This window comes from Scleropages formosus, chromosome 25 (assembly GCF_900964775.1).
Source record: "Scleropages formosus chromosome 25, fSclFor1.1, whole genome shotgun sequence".
Classification (NCBI taxonomy): Eukaryota; Metazoa; Chordata; class Actinopteri; order Osteoglossiformes; family Osteoglossidae; genus Scleropages; species Scleropages formosus.
The window spans coordinates 5,479,422-5,504,203 of NC_041830.1; the positions used below are offsets into that span (position 1 = coordinate 5,479,422).

The 24,782-nt window shown below is 39.8% G+C and overlaps 1 protein-coding gene across 1 annotated transcript; it reads right to left on the reverse strand.

Annotated features, from left to right (window-relative positions):
• Positions 1 to 750: 750 nt before the first annotated feature.
• On the reverse strand, positions 751 to 24,041 carry LOC108928208 (collagen alpha-1(I) chain-like). The gene is made up of 51 exons (XM_018742039.2): positions 23,826 to 24,041; positions 21,568 to 21,759; positions 20,986 to 21,002; positions 20,578 to 20,613; positions 20,124 to 20,216; positions 19,637 to 19,708; positions 19,146 to 19,190; positions 18,872 to 18,925; positions 18,457 to 18,510; positions 18,019 to 18,072; positions 17,707 to 17,760; positions 17,567 to 17,620; positions 17,433 to 17,477; positions 17,124 to 17,177; positions 15,738 to 15,782; positions 15,391 to 15,444; positions 14,836 to 14,934; positions 14,697 to 14,741; positions 14,494 to 14,592; positions 14,280 to 14,333; positions 13,993 to 14,100; positions 13,532 to 13,585; positions 13,003 to 13,101; positions 12,565 to 12,618; positions 12,319 to 12,417; positions 12,008 to 12,061; positions 11,599 to 11,652; positions 11,274 to 11,327; positions 11,115 to 11,168; positions 10,577 to 10,621; positions 10,365 to 10,463; positions 9,817 to 9,924; positions 9,442 to 9,549; positions 9,116 to 9,169; positions 8,904 to 8,957; positions 8,569 to 8,676; positions 8,011 to 8,064; positions 7,704 to 7,757; positions 6,996 to 7,157; positions 6,658 to 6,765; positions 5,706 to 5,813; positions 5,449 to 5,502; positions 4,976 to 5,083; positions 4,519 to 4,572; positions 4,309 to 4,416; positions 4,069 to 4,122; positions 3,726 to 3,833; positions 3,337 to 3,622; positions 3,025 to 3,215; positions 2,573 to 2,815; positions 751 to 2,226 (listed from the first exon to the last, which is right to left on the reverse strand). Exons 1-51 carry the CDS (start codon positions 23,905 to 23,907, stop codon positions 2,080 to 2,082), a joined length of 4,347 nt encoding a protein of 1,448 aa, XP_018597555.1. The 5' UTR covers positions 23,908 to 24,041; the 3' UTR covers positions 751 to 2,079.
• Between the last annotated feature and the right edge of the window lie 741 nt (positions 24,042 to 24,782).

Sequence of the window (24,782 nt, forward strand, 5' to 3'; positions counted from 1 at the left end):
GCTATTTTGCAGAAATATTACATGAAATTTATTAATAACATTTAAAAAGAAAGAAAAAAGACATCGGCTGGTAACACTACATAGAGTTCATTGGAAGTCTCTTGGGGAAAATCCTCTGCTAAATAAATACATGTAAATGTAAACGAATTACATTATTTTTTGTCAAGCTCCCAACATCTAACTGTAAAAACAGTTACTGTATCACAATAGATGGGAAGAGTTTAATAATTTATTAAACATATTACTGTCTATTGATGCCTGGTTATTGGCACAAGGTCCAGATCCTCAGGCCGAAAGACATAAAAGTAATTAGAATTAATAACCCACTTCAATGACCTGTGATAGATTTTTTTAATTTTGTTTTTTTTTTTTTCTGCAAATGTAAAGATGAAATAAATGATCAGTGCATGTCTACAGAACTGATATAATTTCCAATGAACTGCACATGAATGGCAAAAGATTTGCAATCCATTTGTCTTTTTCTGAGTTTCCACCAAGAATTTAGGGTGTTGATCCAAGGTTCTAACTGGTATTTTATATATTTATATAAAATATATGTTTACATATACATTTTGCTGCTTAGTCGATGCTTTCGTCCAAAGTATCCTACAACTTTACTAAATTGCTAGACTTTACCTGAATTTTTAACTGAAGACATCAGGTTAAGGAAGGATATTAATCAGGATACTTCTTGGGATTACACCAACATGTTTAACTTTTATTTTTAATATAGCACTGACAAGGAGACAATTTTTCAATGTTGTCTTTTAATATTGTATTTGTTTAATGGAAACATCTGTAACAGGTGCAAGCTGTGCTTCGTTGAAGTCTAGTGAGCAGTCTGGAAAAAAGTCAAGATAACATGTCACAGATTTATGGTAGACCACTTAACATGCTTTATTTCAGCATCCAAAATAATTAAAAACATCTCAAATTATTATACATATACAAAATAGGTACAGATTGTGTTAAACCCCAAAAAGTGTGTCTGCTTCTTTGATTTTTGGTCTTTTCAATTTTTTTTTCTTGTTTTCATTTTTTAAAAACCTTTTGCTGAAAAGAAAATGAACACAAAACAAAAAAAAAGTGTGAAAGTGGGTGTACTACCTGAAGTGCTGACACGAAAACAGAAGAGGGGAACCGAAAAAAAAACATAAATGAAGGGAGAATGTTACGAGATCATGAACTGAAAATACCAAAGACAAAACTTCAGTCCACCTGCTTAATCTACATCAGACAGTAATGTATTCCTCATATATACAGTAATGCTCCCGAAGATGAACTCTGCTTTAGAGGTTTTTACAAACACTTTAGAAAAAATAACAACTGGTTTGTTCTGACAGCAAGACATTTGTTGTTTTGTAGCACCAAAGATCCTGCAAGCATCAGTGACAATAGTATATAACGGAAAAAGGTTTTTTTTTCATTATACACCACTGACAGGACCTCATAAAGAAATAGCACCTTTCACAGCTGTTACTTGCTTTTATAGACCATATGTTTTTGTGTAAAACCTTGCCTGGTATTTCCAAATAAATGGATTTCTTTTCTGAGGTAGCCATAAGATTTCAAAATGAAGTCAGACCCCTGTCTCTACCATTCCTTGTGTGACTTTCAAGAACAATGACTCTCCGGTGGCTGTTTCCCTTGCGGTTAGAACAAGAAGACACTTCACTGACGTTTTTCAAATTTATTTAACACCAGAAATGGTACATAGCATTTGTTTTTTCATTGTCCTTTCGCAGCGGTAAAAAACGGCAAAAAGTCACCTGTATTTCATTTATGGTTGTTTTCTTTGTTTAAGCTCCAGGGAGATTTTACACTTTACAAGTACATATTATTTTCTTGTTGCCAGTGAACCAAAAGATAATTTTAAAGTGTCCTTGGTGTCGGTAAAAATAGTGGTCCCAAAAAATGCTGTTAAAGTTGACAAGACACAAACACCGTCCTCAGGAATGTAGTTTTAAGCAAGTGGACCATTTGGGGGCCAAATGAATCTTTTAAGTTTTTAATGCATAGAAAAAGAGTTTAGAGAGATGACTGCTAGAAAAAAAACACTTTCAAGTCCAGATTTCATTTTTACAAGAAGCAGACTGGGCCGACTTCAATGCCAAATTCCTGATTGGGTGCACCAACGTCCATAGGAGCGATGTCAATAATAGGCAGACGAGATGTTTTCGTTGTCTTGTAGTCGATGACTGTCTTGCCCCATGCGCCAGTGTGTGACTGTGGGAAGAGAAAGAAAAAACTGATTTGTCAAAACTGTTTTTCTAAGGTCGCTGTTGCGTTTTCCGATGCTTGGTATGGTTTTATTATACCGTCTGCACTCCTTTTTCTCTCCAGTCTAACTTTCTGTTCTGCCTTTATAAGCTGAATGGCTATCTCTGAATTACTAAAACATCCTCCACACAGCCTACTGCTCACCTCCTTCACTCCAGTTCTCTATTATTTAAAGCCTGTGAATCCCTGCTTGAGTGGGTCTCTCCTGGATGGCTTCTGGTAAGTGCTTGTGTTTACTACTACTGTGGACTATTGGTGCTGCTCTCACTTCCATCTTGGAAGGGTAACTCACCGTGCAGCCATCCTCGCTGACGCTGTATGTGAAGCGGCTGTTGCCCTCAGCTCTGATCTCGATGTCATTGGAGCCTTGCAGCAGCAGGGCCTTCTTCAGGTTGCCGGCCTGCTGGTCCATGTAAGCGATGCTGTTCTTGCAGTGGTATGTAAGGTTCTGAGAGGCTTCGTTGGACATCAGGCGCAGGAAGGTGAGCTGGATGTTGACATCCTCAGGATCGGAGCCCTCGCTGCCATACTGGAACTGCGGCAGAAAGGTTTGGCTCATTAGTTTAACCAAAAAATTAATGTGCCTATTGGGGACTCGTTAATTTTCCTATGTCTATACGATCTGACTGCAAAAACTGATTTAGAGAGCAACAACCAATGCAATCTGAGTATTGATAAATGTCGTATATCATTTTTACTTCAGTGACTTTACTAAAATACCTGGTACTAAGAAGAAGCTCTCACCTGGAAGCCCTCGGTCATTGCCTCGCTGAACCAGACATGCTTCTTCTCCTTGGGGTTCTTGCTTGTGTACCAGTTCTTCTTGGGAATGTCAGTCTGAGCTGGGTAGACGCAGGTCTCGCCGGTCTCGAGGTTGCAGTGGACCTTGATGGCATCCAGAGTGCATCCCTGGTTGGGATCAATCCAGTATTCACCTGTGCGGAAAAGTATGATGGAACAAAACTTCAGCTCAGAATATCACAACACATATATGACACCTCTCTGATGGTCAGACAAGGTGGAATGAGCTTATCTAATCTTTGGGCCTCTACTCACCGCTCTTCCAGTCAGGGTGGCACATCTTAAGGTCACGGCAGGTGCGGGCTGGGTTCTTCTTGGTGCCATCAGGGCTGCGGATGTTCTCAATCTTCTGGCTTAGGGACTTGAGGGTGGTGTCAACCTCCATATCACGGTCACGCATCATGTTAGCATCATCAGCTCTGTAGCCACTGCGGTAAGGATCAGGGGCCTTCTCCTGGGAAGGTTGGGCAATGTAACCAAGGTCGAATCCACCACCAGGAGGTCCAGGAGGTCCAGGGGGTCCAGGAGGTCCAGGAGGTCCCTATTTAAGAGGAGAAGGGATGAGATGAAGAGTGAAGCCAAAAAATAATAAAACTAAAGGAAAGATAACAGCTAAATGCTGCAAGTCACTAAGAGGAACTTACAGCAGGTCCAATTTCACCAACGCGACCGCGGGGTCCAGGTGGTCCAATGGGACCAGGCAGGCCACTAATACCATCTTTACCAGGAGAGCCAGCACCACCAGAAGGTCCCTGTACAGGAAAGAGACAAGTTAAGTAAATTACATACACAAGATTTAGTAAATTAATGGTGTTCATATATTTCATTGATTTCCCGTATTTCCCACTGACCAATCATGTCATTCAATAATTATGCCATGTGTGATCACAGGGAGTGCTAAATTACAAACATTTCATCACTGCAACACATAATAGCATGCTAATACAATAATAAATTGCCAGTCCTAGAAAATGCACTAATACGCACCCTAGGTCCAGCAGGGCCAGTGGCTCCAGCAGGTCCTGCCTCTCCAGGAGGTCCCTATGGGTAAAAATGTCACAGAAATTTCAGAGAAAGCAAGGTATCCTCATACCAATAACAAGACACCTGTAAACAGAACTTAATACAATACCTATATCAGAAGTTTTACCAATGAGGAGGACAAAATAAGAAGAGTGTAGAAAATATGTTTGTTAGTACAGATCGCCCTTTTCCATGTTTACTCACAGCAGGTCCAGGCAGACCCTGGAGTCCAGTGAAACCTCTGTGTCCCTTCATGCCTCTCTCACCAGCTTCTCCAGCCTCACCCTTGTCACCGCGGGGACCAGCAGGACCCTGCACAATGAGGAGCAATTGGATTAGCAATGCACTGCCTGATGGGTATCCTGGTTGTTATCTCCATTACAATGTGCTGAGAGTTGAAAAAGGTGGACATACAAGAGCACCACGAGCGCCAGCAGGACCAGCGGGGCCAGCAGGACCAGCAGGGCCCTAAAAAACAGAAGAGAATACAAGATCTGACCACAAGCAGTAAAGTGAACTTGGTATTAAAAAGTAGTATTTAACACCATTACATAGTAGCAATAATTCACATAATGGCTAATAATTGTAAATTTTACATTAATTTTAAATATTATAAAACAATTTTAAATATTGCTGTTGTGAGTGTCACAGTATTATAATAAGCCTTACTGTGACAATTCTGAATACTTTTTGACCTCGTATGTCAAAAGAACTACATGTTAGTCTGGGGAATCAAATTTCAAATGTGTTTCATAGGAAATCTGTGAACATACCTAAATTAAATTTATTTTTCCTCATTGGAAATTGTAGCTGTGATGCAGTGAATTGAACCGTGGATGTACTGTAGGTCATCTAACATGCGCATACTTACACCCTCTCCACGATCACCAGTCTTGCCAGATGGGCCAACGGGACCAGGGGCACCAGGAGGTCCGGGGGCACCAGGAGCTCCAGCAACACCAGACTCACCACGGTCTCCCTAGAAATGACGAATAAATGGAATCAGAATCTATTTAAAACAATGACAATAAAGAGAGCTAAAAGAATATTTTCCAGGAGAGAAGATATCACACTGCACAGTAAAATATTCTATTATTCAATTTATATTTATAAAGTCCTCTTCTCACCAGAATGACACAGATGCTGAACAATGTTACTGGGAATGATACAGCATTACAGAGTACGATAAGTTAACTATAGAGTAAGTCAGCCCCAAATCTAAAGTAAGGGTGAAAAATAAACCAGTGTCCACATATAATATATTCTGTTTCAAATAATGTTAACATGCACAAACACCAAAAAATTACTGCTTTTGAGGATAATGTCCTGAAAAAGCAAGTTCACCTTAGGGCCAGGAGGTCCATCACGACCAGAAGTACCCTCAGCACCAGGAGAACCCTAAAAAATGATATGGCAATATTCATGTATTTTAAGAATATAATGTTGCCTAATATGAGGTAACACAAGGCCTTACAGTATTCATGGTTTATTGTAGCAGTCTTTAATATTTTACAGACAGTAACAATCTTTAGTACTTTGCATAAAAATGTACTGTGAAATATTCAGAATAAACTAAATTAATTTTAAAAAATGTCCCTCACCTCACGACCAGGTTCACCAGGAGCACCAGCCAGACCAGGGGGTCCCATAGGGCCAGGAGGTCCACGTTCACCAACAGGGCCACCAGATCCCTGCTTGCCAGGCTCTCCCTGCAGAGACACAGACGATAAGAGTTACACTTTGAGGTCAGGTCAAAATATATAGAAGCTCCACTGTTATAAAAAACATTTCTTGAAACTTAGGAAACTAAGAGCACAAAATTAATCACTGTTTCATGTAAATGTTACATGTATAAAAAGTATTTGTGAATAGCCTTAAAAAAGTCAACTGGAAGAAGTGAATGTTTTTCTGGAAAAAAGAAAACCGCCAACCAAGCCAAGTTATCTCATTGAAAATGTAATAAATACAGCTCTAAGTGATTGATCTGTCCATTATATTACTTTCAGTGAAATGTGTTTTCCTGCTATATACTGTAACTCTTTAATGTATGTCAGCTGTTATTCTCAGCCCTAGCATAGTTCTGCGCACTGAACTTCTCTGGAGCATTTTTGATAATGGTCTTATGTAAAAGTAAACTGTTCAAACTGTATATTGTTGAGACAGTTGCACCTTTTTTGCATATCCCTGCAGCCACTGCATACAAACGGTCAAGCTTATGCTAAAAAGCTGCAAAAATGTTTTTACATTTCAAACTATGAAAGACCTCATATGCATTCTAATTTGTAATTAATTTGGAATAAGGTTTATCATTTAGAAGCACAAAACCACAATATATTCTAACTTGGCTGATTTTGTAAATTAAACTTTTATGCCGTTATTCATTTGAACAAATTAATGCTTTCAGAAATGTTTGACGTTTGGGGTTAAGCAGGTTTTCCTGGACTGCTGAGCAATTTACAATGCTCCTCATATGCTCTGCACGTATTTTTCACATGTAAAAGCTGTTGGATTCCTTGAGTTTTAGTGGCTCTGTAGCGCTGGGTGGACACTTACACCTGGACCTGGGAGACCAGGGAAACCACGCTCGCCTCTCTGTCCGGGCAGACCCACAATACCACGCTGTCCAGCAATACCCTGAGGTCCGGGGATACCAGGAGCACCCTGGGGAATGACAAACATGACAGAGGTCAAAACTCTATCCTCTGAATGCTATAGACTTGAACTGCTTGAAATGATCTGATCCAATGTAATATTTTACTAAATAATTTTCTGTGATTTTTTTATATTGATTTACTCCAACCACACATGGTTCATCACAAAAACCTTCTGGTGTGACTAATGTGTTCTTGGTGCATATAGCATGCTGCAATTGACATTTCATGGCAACTTACAGATGGGCCATCAGCACCAGGAGATCCCTTTTCTCCAGAAGGTCCAGCAGGTCCAGCAGGACCAGGCTCACCGGAGCGGCCAGCAGCACCAGTCTCACCACGGTTACCTCTCTGTCCTTCCTTTCCTCCAGGTCCAGGGGGTCCAGGGGGGCCGCTGTTACCCTGGAACAGAAAATGAAAAGTGGTGAGATTGCTCCATTGCTCAATTACCATAACACTTCAGAGGAGGAGGATGTCAAAAGATGTTTAACTCTTACTTTGGGTGAAAAGTTATTTTCCCCTTCATCGCTGCAGCTAACAATATATGTGTCTTCATTTCAGTAAGTTTAAAACATGTTGAAAATTCAGATAAGAAAACTTCTTACCTGTTTGTTATTATTAGCCAGTGATCTAAACTGATTTTTGTATTACTTTACTATTAATACAAGTTCAAGCTCGTGTTAAAAGAAACACCCATACCTGGTGCATATTAAATGGAAAGAAACAAACTAGGTTTACTTAAGAGTCACATGTCTGCAGCCATGTCTCTTTCTCTTAATGTAATGCACAAATTGTATTTCTCTGAGATGTACGTCACTTTGGAGAAAAGCATATGGTAAATGAATAAATGTAAATGCAGACTACAAATTACAAGATATGAAAGTTACGGATATATTGTATGAAATACTATCCATAATTCAACTTTTTGGTGAGGATGGGGTAACTCACAGCAGGACCGGGAGGCCCAACTCTACCAGCAGCACCAGGGAATCCAGCAGCACCCTAAAAAGAGAAGTGGTTACAATAATCGCTATCCTCATATGCCTGAGCATGTATGGTGGTGATATTAAATGACAAGGTTACACATGAAGAAGTAACTCATGTTGACAATTAATGTTAAAATACTGTTAACAAACACACAATATGCAATTCATTATCTTTTAATTTTAATTTTCTTTTCAAAACCATGCACTTAAATCTCCATTCATGATGATTAATCTACTGGAACAATATTTTTCCAGGTATGCATACTTACAGGAGGACCAGGAGCACCACGAGCACCTTTAGGTCCAGTAACACCAGCAGGACCCTAAGGAGAGACATAAACTATTTCAGACAACTGGTTTCATATAAACCATGAACAATCTTTACTGATAAAGTGAAACAAAGGTGCTTGTAGAATAAGAGTGAAATGTTCAAAGCAAATTTGCTGAAAGTATACTGACAATTTACTAAATGTGAATATGAAAATACATTTTGTTCATTGCCTAAGAGGTGTGTTAATCCAAAGCAACCTCTGGTAAAGCTGGGAATTAAAGAAGAACTAGAAGCTATTAGGGCTTGAATAAGCCAGCTTCAGGTTCCTAATCCATTGTATTAACTAATACACCACCTTCTACCCCAGAAAAAGCTTACCATTAGGTTATAACATAAAATGGTCAATTATAATACTGTGAACCTTCAACATTTACAGTATGTTGATGCTGCCTTGTTTGACCATAGTTGTGTCCCTTGTAGAAGAAGACATCTAATATGGATTCTAATCATATTTTAGAGATAATGGACAGCAATGAGAGCATCACTCCGTGTATACCTGAGGTCCAGGAGGGCCAGCAGGTCCAGAAGGGCCAGGGGCACCAGCATCACCCTTAGGACCAGAGTCTCCACCCTCTCCCTTAGCACCAGGCTGGCCATCAGCACCCTGTGGAAAAGGTTATTTTCTTTTAACAAATTCATCTTAAATTAAAAAAAGGCTGCAGAATGTTTTCTTTTAAAAACAATTTTCGTTTTAAAACATTAATGCTACCATTACAAATAATGGGATATAATGCACACATTGTTTAATCACTGACATGTGATAGGTTTTCAAAGGATTTTCTCTTTGCAGACTTAATTGTATTATTGGAAATGAGTGAAGGCTATACGTACAGGAGGTCCAGCAAACCCAGCAGGTCCTGGGGGACCAGCCTCACCGCGCTCACCCTAGGAGAAATTAGGGAAGAACATTTAATTAACTGCTTTGTTTATAGTGGGTTCAATGGTAAAACTGAGTCATATACTGGTTCTTGGCAAAACAACACAGGTTAGAATTTCTGTTTCCAGAAGGACATTTTAGCAGTAAATCAGAGGGGGATACTTACAGGGGAACCACGAGAACCAGTAGGACCAGAAGGGCCAACAGGTCCACTCTCACCCTGTACATAAGAGGACAGAGCAGTCAAACAAAAGCCTTTTCACAGAACAAATAGAAGCATAAAAACAAAAACACATGGACATATTCATTCCTATATACAGGCAAATATTTTGTGATGCCTAGCTTCCATTGATTTTTGGTTTGACACTGGAAAATTTTATATGACAAGTTTCTGCATTGAAATCCATGTGAAATATTATAGCTGACTGGAGGAGTTTCTTTCATCTAATTTCAAGTCATTTGTCCCCCTTTTCACTACATTTTTTGGCTCACCTTCTCACCAGGTGCACCAGCAGGGCCAGGAGGACCAATGGGACCAGTCATGCCACGGATTCCATCTTTGCCAGGAGCACCATCACCACCCTTAGGTCCAGCATCACCCTAAAGATGAGATGAGATTGTATCAGCACTGGACTGCACAGAGGGTAGCTACTTTTCATGCAGGCTACACTTGTGATACACTTTTTTCTATTAGCAGTGTAACAATCATGGTACTTGAGTGTTTTATCTTAATTGTGACGAGCCACCCTTTCTTCTCTACCTGTTTAACTTGTCAAACCATGTGATGCCATATTTTTGTGAAATGGGCGTGACAAAGTATGTTGTGTGTGTGTGTGTGGATGTCTGAAAACCATAAATGGCACTTACTCTGTCACCCCTGAGCCCTGGAAGACCACCAGCACCACGCTCTCCGGGCATACCTTGCAGACCTGGAGGGCCCTGACCACCAGGGGCACCAGCAGCACCGGGCTCACCCTGCAGGGATATAACAAAGGTTCTGGAGATGATCAGAAATCTTTCTAACAAAGGCCGTTTGATTGTACTTCACAAAAATGTATTAAAAATTAACAGTGTAAATGACATTAAAATTGCTGTTAGCAGACTTTGGAACCTTATCTCAAGATAATATCAGTAATCTTTCTCCAAATTAAGTTTATTACTTAGATGGCACATGTTTTCTGTGAGCTAGAACAGCTTCCCAAGCCAGTCCACAGTGAGAAGATTTATAAAATAATGGTTAAGCTATAAGATAAACATATAAAAATCTTTGGTGAGCAGTGCAAACAAAGGCCTAGTGCTGAAGGATATTTACACAGCCTGTCCCTTGCTCAGGTTATTAGAAAGTGTTTTACAAACATGTGAAGGAGACTCCAATTTGGTGCTGACATGGCTAAGAGCAAGATCACAATTCTCACCTTTGCACCATCGTTACCAGAAGCACCAGGAGATCCGCGAACACCTACAGGGCCAACTGGGCCAGGGGCACCACGCTCACCAGGGAAACCTCTTTCGCCCTGGGAGAGGAATAGAGGAGGCAGACAGTAATTACAGGGTTAAGATATACCAGGTTTCTGTGAACAGTGTAAAAATGACAACTTTTCAAGCACCACTCTACAGAAACACTTACTCTGGGTCCAGCAGGTCCTGGTCCTCCAACTTCACCAGGTGCACCCTATAAAAGAAAATATGGAGTTTCAGTTATTGCTAACAAGCAGAACTAGTTAACTGAGGTTACATGACAGTATGTTACATAAAAAAAGAGCACGCTAATTCAGAATTAAACAATGACAGTACTGATGATAGTGCTGTCATTCAACCGATGTACTGTAGTTTGGCAAAATATTCAAATTAAAAATCCCAACATTATGCTATTATTCACATTACTGATTGGCTTTAAGATGATTAGTGTGGTTGATGTATTTATTGGGTTCGGATTAAGTCTATATGGTCTATATGTAAAAGCACAAATGTAAGTTTTCATGTTGTAACAGAAGAGAAAGACCTAAATGGTCTGAACGTTCCATATGACTTTGCAGTATAGGTGATTTTACATTTACATTTATTCATTTGGCAGATGCCTTTCTCCAAAGCAACGAACATCACTTCAGATTGTAATGATTGGGAAATATCACACTGAAATAATACATTGACACCAATGGGCTTACCTGCTCTCCGGACTTGCCAGACTCACCAGCAGCACCTTGAGGTCCAGGCAGACCCTGTGAGACACAGTATCATAAAATTTCAAACTCCAAACAATGATTCTGCAATTTGAAATATTTCATACTTGGTTCCCAGGGTTCTGTAAAAAGAAAATTTTCTACCTGGAATCCAGATGGACCAGAAGGTCCCTGTTCACCTCTGTCTCCAGCAGGTCCCTAGGGTGAGAGGGTAATGGTTAGCATAAAGAACCAAAACTATATTAAAACATAAACTGAAAAGACATAGAACATAGTGCACTGTCAAGTGATGCTTCCAGTTACTCCACATCAAGAAGCTACACATTACATCACGAATTTCAAAATTATTTAAAATTTCAAACTGACTTCTACAACAAAACCGCAGAATTTTCTTTCTTTCACTAAAGAACTCATAAGGGAGCATGATTTAAAGGTACATTCCTAAGTTAACTATCTTTTGTGCACTTACAGCAGGGCCAGGGGCACCGGGAGCACCAACATCACCATCTTTGCCAGGGGCACCCTATAAAGAAAAAACAATTTGTATAACGAATTAAGTGTTTTTTTCTTTTAAGTCCTACAAGATTCAAAACATAACATGAAAAAAGAATAAACTAATTCAGAATTAAACAATGACTATCATCTCTATTGTTATGATATACATAGACAAGCAGAGCTTTTACTATACATTTACATTTATTCACTTAGACACTTTTCTCCAAAGCAACATACATACATTAGCACTTTTCTTAGCAATTTATGTTAGACATACTAGATCTTGCACAGCCAGTAGGTGGCTCCATTTTGAACCTACTTATTATATTTCATGATATTTTTGTTGCTATCTCTTCCAAGTGTAAAAAAGATGATGTACTTACAACAGCACCAGAAGGTCCCATAACACCTCTCTCACCAGGCTTGCCAGCATCACCCTGGAGAAATGGGAGAAAAAAATCCAATCCATGTGTCACTATGATATTTGCTCATACACCTGGTGTATATGTAAACTTTTCTCACTTTTCTGGTGCAATAGATATTTGATATTAAAGCAGACTTACTAAATTGAGAGCTGAGCCCATCAGGCCTACAAAATCATCTTTTGCTAAAAAAGTCTTCTGAATGTCTTTTGTAGGATATTTACGGACAGGTATACATCAATCAAAACTGACATGAAAAAACTGATACTAACAGCAGCTCCCTTGGGTCCTGGGAATCCCATGACACCAGGCTGACCTCTGGCTCCAGCTGGGCCTGGGGGTCCAGCGCGGCCATCTTGTCCAGGGGCACCCTATCAAGTTAGAGTAATGTGGATCTCCTTTTAAAATGTCATTCGAGCTTTAGGTTAATTTTAACCTAAATATAGTTCACATTCATATAACATATGACTTCATATAACTTGTACTCTAAGTCAGAGTTATCGAAACTCAATACTTACAGCAGGGCCAACCTTGCCATCAGGGCCAGGGCTACCGGGGCTGCCAGTCATACCCTATAGCAGAAAACAGAAATATTACACTCTACTGGGTGGCCAGGGCATGCCTGTTTTCTGGCAGATGGATGTCAAAAACCAGCACTGCTAGCCAACATAGACCATAGTATAGAAACCTGTGAGGGAAGTGTAATTTCCCGTTACTATATGGTATGTTGGTCTATATCAAAACTTTTACAGGCACAGTAATGTAATTTTTCATTTTCATACCATCCTAACTTTATGAATTCTCCAAACAATCTCCCAGCCAATAGCATTTTATATGATATTTACTTTGGTTGAGTATTACTAATCTGTCCTTTCATCAAGTACGACTGGCTGACTGTATGACAGCAGTACTATTCAGACAGACAGAATGTTCATGAAGGAATATGTATCTCTCACCTTGGATCCAGGCATACCAGGCTCACCAGGGCGTCCAGGCTCACCAGATGCACCCTGGGGTCCGACAGCTCCAGTGGGACCACGCTCACCAGGGGCACCCTGCAGGATGAAAGAAAAAATGACAGGTAAGGTGAGTTCCTCTGCACCCTCACCATGGACATCATTCTCCAACATCACACATGAAAATCAATGGAGTATGAATAATAATTTTAGAAGATCACCATGATTCATTAAATGGAGTCTGTCCTTTTTTATAACCCATTAAAACCCATTAACCTCAAATGATCGATTAAATACTTGAACATTAGAATGTGGCAGAAGAATGATGAACCAGCCATCCTGTAAATGTCAGGTGGCTTACATTGTTTTGCACACTGTGCATACATCGAAACTTACAGTTTACATTTACTCCTTTAGCAGGCACTTTTCTCCAAAACAATATACATCTCTGAGACTGATTCAGAGTTGAGATTCCACTGGGGACATGTTTGACTCTGTAGTGTGAGAAGCAGCCTGTCCTTTGACTCACCTTGGGGCCAGCAGCTCCATCAGAACCAGGGAAACCACGAGCACCAGGCCCACCCTGTAGGAGTAATAAATGCAACATCAGAGACATGGCTCCTCTACTGACACACAGAGGTTACTTCAAGTGCTTTTCATCAGTAGGAGTCACATCAGGTAGAGGTACTGGTGACCTGATATATATTCAATTGGTGAAATAATGTGTTGATGCTCAAAAATACCATTGTTTTTTGAACAAATATTATTCTATTTTAATATTGGTTAATCAGAAACTGAAATTTCAGGACAGTTTGTCAGTGCTCCCCATATGCTTTAATATGACAGGAGGTTCCTAGCACATAGCATGTATTTTAGCATGATCATCCGTATGATCATTCAAATGCATTTATACAAATTTATATATAATCATATGTATTAAAATGTAAATGTAACTGTGAGCACACATATATTAAAAAACTAATGACATACGCGCTCTCCAGGGGGTCCACGAGGTCCAGCGCCACCAGGCTCACCACGACCTCCTCTCTTGCCCTCCTCTCCAGCAGGGCCAGGAGGTCCTTGTCCTCCAACGGGGCCCTAGATAGAGAAAAATCTGCATTAAGCTCAAAATTAATGACATGAGAAGTGCAAAACAACAGAAATGCAAATGGAATCTTCAGAACATTAAGGAAAATATGGTGGTCAACACAACAAAAATCCTGGTGTGAGTATGTTAATGTCAAAAAATAACAAAAAGGGAAAATGAAGGTACTCACTGGCTCTCCCTTGGCACCAGGCTCTCCCCTGGAACCAGGGGCACCTGTATCACCCTATTGAAGAAAATACTGCATTAACATCAAGCAAACCATCACCATAACAATATTCAGCAATTGTGATCCTGTTGTTCCTGTTGCAAAACACCAAACTAATAAAAATAGAACAAATTAAGATGGCAACTTTGTTGTAGTGAATAAGAACAAAAATTCTTACATTGTTACCCTTAGCACCAGGACCTCCAGCAGGGCCTTGTGGTCCAGAGGGACCACGGGGTCCAGGGAAGCCAGGGGCACCAGCAATACCAGCAGCACCCTACAGACAGTGCCAGAGAAGACAAGTGTTTTAGTTCTGCAACAGCGGTGTTGTAATAGTTTTATAACGTAAGGCCATAACGACTAAATTAATTTCTCACTTACAGGAGCACCCTTGGAACCTGGAGCACCATCAGAACCGGGGTTGCCCTATGGGAGAAAAGGAAAAGAGGACCAGATTATTACTACAATTCAAGTCAAGAAAAATTCAACTGTAGTTCTAAGAACAGTCCAAATAACTCACAGCAGGGCCAGCAGAGCCAGCAGGTCCAGGATTACCGGGCTCACCACGGGCTCCCTGAGGTCCCTCAGAACCACGAGATCCAGCAGGACCAGTTTCTCCCTGTGATAGGAGGCAAAGCACATTAGCACTCACAAACGACATGACTCTCTGCATCACATTATCTTAATGGGATGACTAAGGCTGTACATTAGCCGAGGAAGTGTGAGAAAAAGCATTTTATGCAGTGGGAACTTGTATTATAGTTTGAGGATAAATTATTCCCTTTTCACAATGGGAAACTAAACAATGTTGCTTACCGTTGTGATAATTATCTTATCTAAACAAGTTACTAAATGGTATTTTTTATGCTAAAACTACATTCCATTCTTTAATATAGCCTGCCTCTACCTTTAAGGTTAAATCCCAAATGACACCTAAACATTTTGTAGTTCATTTGGAGCAGACCCAAAATATATCACAGAAAAATGTATGACAATCACATGTCTCCAGCTGACCAACTCATTCTTGACAGGTATGATCAGAGGTATAGCACAGGACAGAAATGGCACATCTCACCTTAGGTCCAGCACCTCCGGGGAATCCAGGGGGACCAGCTGGGCCAGTGGGTCCCTTAATTTCAAGGAAAAGTCACATTAAATCTAAATCATATTCAACATTGTAACACTAATATCATGATGGCTATGAGGGATTTTTTGAAAGTTTGTGTTTGGTTTATGTTTACATGCATGATAATGACTTTTACAGAATACAACTGCATTATTCTACCTCCCATATACAGTGTTGAACTTTTGATCTGTACATGCATTAGATCACTGACGCACTCCTACTTCTCCTAATGTTAAACTGAATGAGGGATAACATGTGCTGGTGAAAGATTACAAATTATTGCTAAATGTCCTTACAGGAGGTCCAGCAGCTCCAGAAGCACCATCGTTACCACGAGCACCCTACAATAAGGGAGGAAACACATTAAATTTATTAAAACAGTGATCTAAAAAATTGTAACAAGATTCTAACAGTAAGTCTATACAGAATCTTATACTTATTGTTCAATTCTTAATGCAGTTATAATTCATCAGAAACAAATTTGGTATGACATTTACCCGTTGTACTTCATACACTTTCACTTCAACTTGGAACATTCATAAAAGCATTGAACCATTGAGGCGTTATCATTGTACTACTGATTGATAACGGAACAGATTTCTATATTATTTAAATTTCCACCTGACAAGGTTGTGGATTTTTTCCTGACGTGAACATTACAGTTTTTATACATATTATACATTGACAATTACATTTTTCCACTTAGTTGATGCTTTTTTTTTTTAAAGCAACATGCAACGACCAGCCGCCTGCAATTATTTTAGCCACTTACACAGCTGGGTAGTTTTACTGGTGCAATTCAGGGAACGTACCTTGCTCCAGGGTATTAAAGCAAAGGCTGGGATTCAACCCTGTGATTGCTAAGTCCAAAGGCAACTTCTCTAATACTACACTACATGCTGCTCTACACTGTGTTACACATAAATAAAACGTGTACATTTCAGTTTAATTCAACTGCTAGTATTGATTGCTGTGGTGTTACATTATGTTCCTTGCTCGATTTTGCAGAGGCTACAGCTTTTATTTTCATACATAATATACAAAGGACACAGCTATGACTTGCAAAAGATGTATAAATATCAACACCTGACCAGAAAACATTCTTGTTAGAGTTAATCTTGACAAGAGCAAAAACATAATTTTTTTGGATTTGTCAGCACCAAAATTTTTATCATATGTTGTATTTTCATTTAGAGCTTATGGTTCCAATACAAAGCATTTTTCGTCATATTAATACAAGAGTTTACAATCTTTTTAAAATAGTTGAAAGTTATATGCAGAGGAATCTTGATCAAATAGAAAACGCGTTTAGGTCGTTCACATCATAGTCACTGCTTAAAGACAAACAGTAAAAAGAGCAGACCTTACATAAGTGGATAACTGAGAATTACTTGATTCTATTTTCATTTTTAATGGAAAATACATAAATTAATAGGGTAGCCTAAGTGCTAGGTCCACGCCTCTAAAATTATGAAGCAATCGCTTCCTTTACAGAGTGGAGGATTCTGTTTGACACTGCATTTTGATACAGCATTTAATCTGATGCACACTAATGCCGGACAAGCCTAATAGAAGTGGCTATAGTACACACTTTACTTAGATCTACTCATTACAGACTTATACTGTATATGCATAGTAAAAACTGTCCAGTGGAAGGGATGGTGACTCTGGAATATACTTACAGAAGGGCCAGAAGGACCAGGACGACCTCTCTCACCAGGGAGACCGCGAGGACCCTAAGTAAGAAGAGGGCCAAAGAGGCGAATGTTAATGCCAACCTCAATTGTATGTAATATCATAAAACAAGGACACGTTATGCTCCATGGTCATTTGTAACAATATTTTCATGGATTATATACAAGAGACTGATCATTTAATGATGTTCATTTCCATGTATGGAAATTTCATCACAACATTTCAATGTATCTTTAAAACATGGCAAACAAAAATGGTTAATATTTACAAGGAGCAGTTGGGAGAAGATCACTCACCATTGTACCAGGAGCTCCATTCTCACCAGAGGCACCAGCCTCTCCCTGTTAGAAAACACACATCCCAGCTAAGATCTCCAGTACAAGTAACATTGTTGACATGTGCTTTTGACATCAGCTGACCCAGCACTCACTTTGGGTCCAGCAGGGCCAGTGTCTCCCTTAGCTCCATCTAGACCGCTGAAGCCCTGGAAAATGCAGAACAGTGTTAAAGGAAGCCTTCCCCAACATTCATATGGGTTTGTGTCAATGTTCTGGATCCATCGTGACTCACTCTGTGTCCCTTGATTCCGGGGAGTCCAGGGGTTCCGGGGAATCCGCGAGCACCCTGTGGAAGAGGGAAAGACAAGAGAGTGACTCACTGCAAAAAGCTGTCTGAGACTAGTGCCTTTGGCAATGAAACATCACTAATACTTCACAACTTTAAAAGAATGGAACAGCACTATGGAAAGACGAAGATGTTACTGACAAACTGAATTTAGACCAACTTACCCTAACATTCCATACACCGTTACACAGCATCACAATGAATCAATTCCTCACCAGTTGTTTGTGTCTTTATCTACTGCGTGACTGGAGAACTCACCTGTGGGCCAGCTGGACCACGCTCACCAGGGCGACCAGATTTGCCAGCCTCACCCTGAAAGACAGAAAATATGCAGATAAAAAACAGCAGAGTTGAACAATCTTTGTAGACCAGCTTATTGTTGCAAACGACAATGCCGAGACAGAAACAGAACAAAGAGGGAAAAGAGGGGTTTACAGTTTCAGTAGGAAGAACGTGATGTGCTCAAGGGACTGTGGTGCTTTCAGGCTACATTACTGGCTTATTATCTAATCAAGGTTAAACCAGATTGTGATTAGACCATATTATATGACTTATATCTGAAGGTACGGTGTAAGTAAAGACAATGATCTGATGTTTGAAGTCAGGTAAGTGAATTTAGGTGTCTAGGGTTCAGTGGAGGGAATGTCAGATGAAGTACTTGGTTTAGCACAGAGATCAGAATGCCTGGTTACTCACATCCTCTCCGTTCTTGCCAGGGGGGCCAGGTGGGCCGCGGGAACCCATTGGACCCTAAAACAGACACAAAAATGTGAATGATTAAAGAGGCAGGAAAATATGTGTCAGAAGGATTTACTATATGATTCAAGACACTGATAAAAAAAAAAAAGAAATACATAAGAGAAATGTTACAAAATATTGTAATAATTACTCTTTGTATATGATGTCAAATACAAACAGAAATTCTATCATAATAAAGAGGTCACAGGAAGCAACAATGCTAAATTTCTGAAAACCAGTTTTGTTTTGAGTTAATGCAGTGTATTGCCAATTGAGGGCAGTAGGATATTGTTGAAGCAGAAACTGTGTGCAAGAGCATCAATGTCATAAGTGTGCATAGAAGGGACTAGTTGGTTATGGTCAGGATACTCACAGCAGCACCGGGCTCACCAGGCTCACCAGGGGGGCCAGTGAAACCTTGGGGTCCCTAGGAGTTGGTAGAAAATGTCAGTCTCATTTCTAGTGCTATCATTGTGCCATTCTTGCATGTTCAGTAGTGGCACAGCTAAAGTCTCAAGCATGACCTTTTCTAGAATACATTTTATGATGGCAGAAAAATACATTTTAAAAACTGTAATTAGAAATTCCATCATGCTGTACTCTGGAATTCATACACAAAGAAACCAAGTTAATGAAGTAACACTTACAGAAGGTCCAGGAGGACCAGGGAGACCACGGGGACCCATAGGACCCTGTTGCAGAGAGAAAAAAATTAAATGATCATCAATAGTCTGATGGCAGTTTTTATTACAACTGTTTTTCAATAACTATATATTGCCAAACTAAGAGTATTTAAAGGTCAGACATGTCAATGATCCTTAAAACAACAAGAAAAACACCAATCTTTAAGTGTGCAAACAGAATATAATATTTCCTGGTTGGATGGGAAACCTTAAATAGTTTTCCTCCAACTGTTAAGGAAGGTATTATTGCATGTAAATTTCTTCCAATAAAATTAAAAATTAAAAGAAAAATCTTTCAAAATAAAAGACAAAAGACTTCTTAAAATAAAAGACAAAGGGCTGCTGTCTAACTTATTCATATCCCTTGTGCAGTTAGTCCAACATAGCTGGAGCCCCAGTATTGTTCTTTCATGGAATTAAAACACAAAGGGATGCAGCTAGAAGCCACTCCATACCATGGGGCCAGGAACTGCAGGTCCACCAGCAGATTTCTCATCGTAGCCATAAGACATTTGGGGAGAAAGGTTCTAGAGAGAGAAACAGGACAAAAATGGTTCTTACAATGTCCTTATGCTGTAAAACTTTAGTAGGTCATCCTCAATTGGTAATAAATTCACTTGCGGTATTGCTTAAACAACTTCAGTTATGGTATACTACAAGGCTGCAAAGAGAAGCCATGTATTTCATGGGTCTAAGAAAAAATATTAGAGCGATATTATGTCATCGTTTCATAATAAAAATAGGCACTACAATGGGTGTTTCTAGATGCTTTTCAGAATATGAGGCCAAAGACCTTTCAAACTACTCATTCCCCACTTCAGCTCTGTGGAGCAAGACCTGTGCGCTGTCCACCCAGCCAGTGCTGAAGAGCACAGCAACAGTACTGCGGAGAAGGCCATGCTGGCTGGAAGAAAGCCTTTCACATCTCAACCAGGAACTTACTCCGCCAAGGCCAGGGGGTCCAGGAGGTCCAGGAGGCCCAGGGAGGCCTGGTTGTCCGGGGATGCCATCATTGCCAGGAGGCCCAGGGACACCCTGTTGGGAGAAAACATGGACAAATAATCTGAGTGAAATTGTAAAGCAAGAAGCAGAGACATAATTTAAGCTCCAAAAACAGAAAAATCATATCCCATACTACATGTTGTCATTTATATTTACTGTATTTGTACATGGCGTTACTACACAACGGAGCTTAACGTACTTGTACATCTCACATAAATTGTGGCGCTTTACTTACTATGAGAAAAAAATCTAAATATATTAATGGAAAATTGATATAACCCATGAACCTTTTTCAATATTTAATTTACGGCATTTTTTTTACTGGCAGAATACACACTCCATAACAGACATGCAGCATGTCTGGATTCCTCATGAGCGAAGACAGAAAACCTACCCTGTCACCTTTAGGTCCAGGGTCACCCTTGGGTCCCTACAAAGTGAGGAGTTCAAATGTTAATTTTATCTACACAAATTAAGTATGATTCTGAGTCCTTCAGGCACTGCAGTCCATGCAAAGAACCTCTTTGAAGACAGTGACTTCACCATCATTCTAGTGCTTTCATATATAGAGTTTATTATACCAAAGTTAAGTTTAAATCCATAATCATAATTGATCCCTACTGTGATTTAATCACAAATTAAATAAATACTGCAAATAACATTATATAATCATATTATACAATCATGGTATTATTACAATAACATATTGCATACATATACGCATATTATGGTTAAACCTGGTGAAAAAAAGCAGCCTCTCCATGTAAAGTATACATAAGTAATATACATAAAGTGAATTTACCTCGGGCTGCAGGGGACCTGTGAAAATAACAGGAAATCAGATTATTTAACTATTGCACTTATGCGTGTTGAACAAGTTCATTAAATACATTTCCTTGCAGCTGCTTAACAGTTCTACATAAGAAAAATCTTAAAGTCACATTCAAGTACAGACATCATGAAATACATAAGCCTTTAATACCTACATGGCCTGTATTTAACGTTGTTGCATAGAATGGCACTAAAGAGGCAATGCAGTACTTCTTCTTCAAGTTCTCTTTTAATTTTAATTAAAAAGGTTGCACAAACAAGAAACAAAACTACTACTTCAAATACAAGTACAAACAATGTCCTTTGAGTAAATCTAACGATAGAATTAAAAGCACATTTTAAGCAATTCTTAAAAGGAAGTAATTTCACAGCAGAAACAATTCAGTTGACTGAAATTTAATGCAGGTTGATCCTTCACTGTATTCTCCTGTTGAGAGGCTATGGCCTCACTGGAAGAGCAAGGCCTTGAAAGAAGACTTTGGGCTGCAAAGCCAGAGTAAGATTACTAGATGACACAGAACTAAGAGTGAGAGGAGATGGGATTTGAACATACCGTTATCTTCCGGGCAAATGGGGCAGCATTCACCGAATGGGATTTCTGGATTGGGGCAGTCAATGTCTTCGCAGATCACATCGTCGCACATGACAGAGCCACTGTCACATACGCAGATCTGGCAGGGCTCAGGTTTCCACACATCTTTGTCGTTGTACTCCTGTCCTTGCCACGAACAGACTGAATTTGATTCTGTAATTGACACAAACATTTCAAGAAGGTGTTTAGATGACGATGCTTATTGACCTGTAACCACTCCAGGAGGTCAGCTCTAGGGGAGCCTGCGTATCAGGGGTGGTAACTGACTGAAATGTTAAAGACAAGCACAGAAGGCAACTTTGACTGATCTATATACAACCTTCACAACTAAGTACAATGAAGCTCAAAACACTAATAATGAAGAAATTAGCCAACCTTTAGGCTATGGTGTATTTAGGCATGCAGCTGTTTGCTGCACTAGAACTAGACGAATGTGTAAAAAATGTTTCCATGCTTCTATGTTATTACTACTGTTATTATTATTATTGTTAGCAATAATGCCAGCGTGAACATTTTTCCATAGCTGACACACCATACAAGTTTGTTTTTTATGTTTAATTTCTTAGATAACATGAAAATCAGTACACACTTGCATATACAAGTACAAGCGAAATACATAAAGAGCATAGTACCAGCACGGCCTTTCACTTACAAAAACAATGCTACATTTAAAAGTCCCCCTTTGCCTAGATTACATCTGTTACATATGTTAAGATCTTATTTCACACACATTGTACAGCATTATAAATCTTTACATTTAAAACTGTGATGTACTACGATGGACACTATACTTTGTAACTGCTGACAACCCAAGGAGTGGCAGTGGGTTAATTAGCACCTTAATGAGCAGTTAATGAATAAGGCTTCTGGACTCTTGGATACTTTGCTGACCCTACAGTGGAAATCTGCTTCGGTCAAGAGATACATCCATGACTGTTTAACTGTGATGTACTTCACGTTTCATAAGTGACTTTGGAGACTGTTCTTACTGGAAAATATGTAATAGGGGTTGGATGAGGATGTGCACCAGTATGGCTGGATGGGTGTGGCTGTGTGTGTGTGTGTGTGTGTGTGTGTGTGTGTGTGTGTGTCCAGTGGTAGGTGGGGTGGGGGGCGTGACTCTTTTTTGCAATACACCAAAGTACCACTGAGGGGCAGTATAGGACCACAAGATACAGTGTTTTAAACGCTCGCCCCGCATCTCAAATGACGGGGGAATGAAATGATGTCCAGACCTTCTCCAGTTCCCAACTCTTCGATGTTCTCTCTCTGTACTACTTCCTACAGCCTCGTAAAACCGCATGTAAAAACATTTATCTATATTTACCACCTGGCTTCACGGGTGAGTGTACGAGTCGCCTTTCACGTCATTATTAGTCCTTTTAAACCGTTAGATTTTTTTTAGCGCTTTCGTCCGTTGAGAAATTGGCAGGAAAAAAAAGAAAAAAAACAGTTGCGCCTAAAGTTTGATATGAAAACGCAACGGAATCAAGAGGAAAACTTTTTCGGAACGAAAATCAAATGTTTTCCTGCTGTTTTCCTTCTAGAAGACTTTTCTCTTGTGTTTTAAAACTGGAATCAGTCCAGCTATACTTGGCACCCCAAGCGACACGCCAACATATTATTATACTTAGATGGAACATCTATCTAACACACCCCATGGTTAAACTTTAAGGAATTTTATTTCTTTTTTTTCCCCCTCAGCTGCCAGTAACACCTGACAAACAGATTTTGTACTGCATGATTTAGTTTTCCTTTTATTCCGTCCTGGTTTATTCGACTCCAACTCCAAGTTCCAGAGCAGCTTTTTTTTTGGAAAACCTTTTTTTCCTGAATCCTGGGCTGGAGGACAAGAACTGCAGCCAGTGAGTGAACATGCCCATGATGATGGGATGCTGAGAACATCCCGAAAAAAAAACATGATGATGTACGGTTGTACCAAGACTCAACAAAAAGAAAAGTGTCCCAAGAGCTACACAAGAATAATTCTGAGGAGGATACATGACGTTAACAATTTGAACATATTTTCTGCAGGACCACCACAGTCAATCCTCATAGAGCATCCACTGAAAACACACCCGCATCGGAGTAAATAATACACCAAATTTAAATGTTGCGCTGTTCATTTTGATTCATTTCGCAACGATATATATATATAATATATTCGCGAGCAGGCAGGGAAGATAATGAAGAAGAGAGAAAGTTTTTTTTTTACTCACTGTCGTCCTCGCCTTGACCTCTTGCCAAAAGTGCTGTCGCTGCGAGCAACAGCGCTAACCGAATATCCACAAAGCTGAACATGTCTAAATGTTAGACATGTAGACTCTTTGAGGCGAGAGGGGGTCCTTTTTCCCTTTTAGACTCCAGTCATACAAGGCGGGGTCCGGCGCGTGTTATCTCCAATCCAGACCCCAGCAGAAACTCCCTACTGCCCAAACAAACGGAAAGCCCGCGCTTTTATATCCCGCGAGCTCGGGGAGGTGCTGCACGCGCCACATGAACGTCGCATGTTCGTCCGCCGAAGTCCCTCCTTCACCGTCTCGGAACTTTTCTTGGCCCTTCCGCCAAACTCCCATACAACTTTCTTCTTAACTTTTTTTTTCTGCCCCTTCGGAAGGCGGACGTTTTCTAAAGTCTCTGCTCTTTTTTTTCGGTGCGACACGGAGGCATGTCCTCTCCAGAGGCCATCGGAAAGCCACGGACCCTTTTTGACACTAAATATTGTAATTAAGTGGAGCATATAACAATGAATGAATGTCGCTTCGTTTTCGTTTTTTGCTCATTTATTGTTTTTTTTTTTTTTATGAGGATATGCATGCGGGGGGTTAAAAATTGCACGTGTTTTTTATGCACTACATGTTTGCATTTTTGGTAAGTCGATTTCGACGGTTTTTCGCAGACTTAAAAAACGCGACACGGTTATCTGAATAAATTAATTTAGCACCGATGAGCATAACACAACGCTTGACGTCCAGACTGCAAAACAAACAAACAACAAACAAACAAACAAAAAACTCCCTAAATGGCAGAAATGGAATTTGCCACGGTGTCGTTTTATTTTTCGCTAATTTTCACATTCGCGCGGTTGTTACAATAATTTGCTAATTAACATATGCAAATGACTGAAGGTGGTTTTTTTTTTTTTTTTTATTGGAGACACAGAAACATTAATTCTG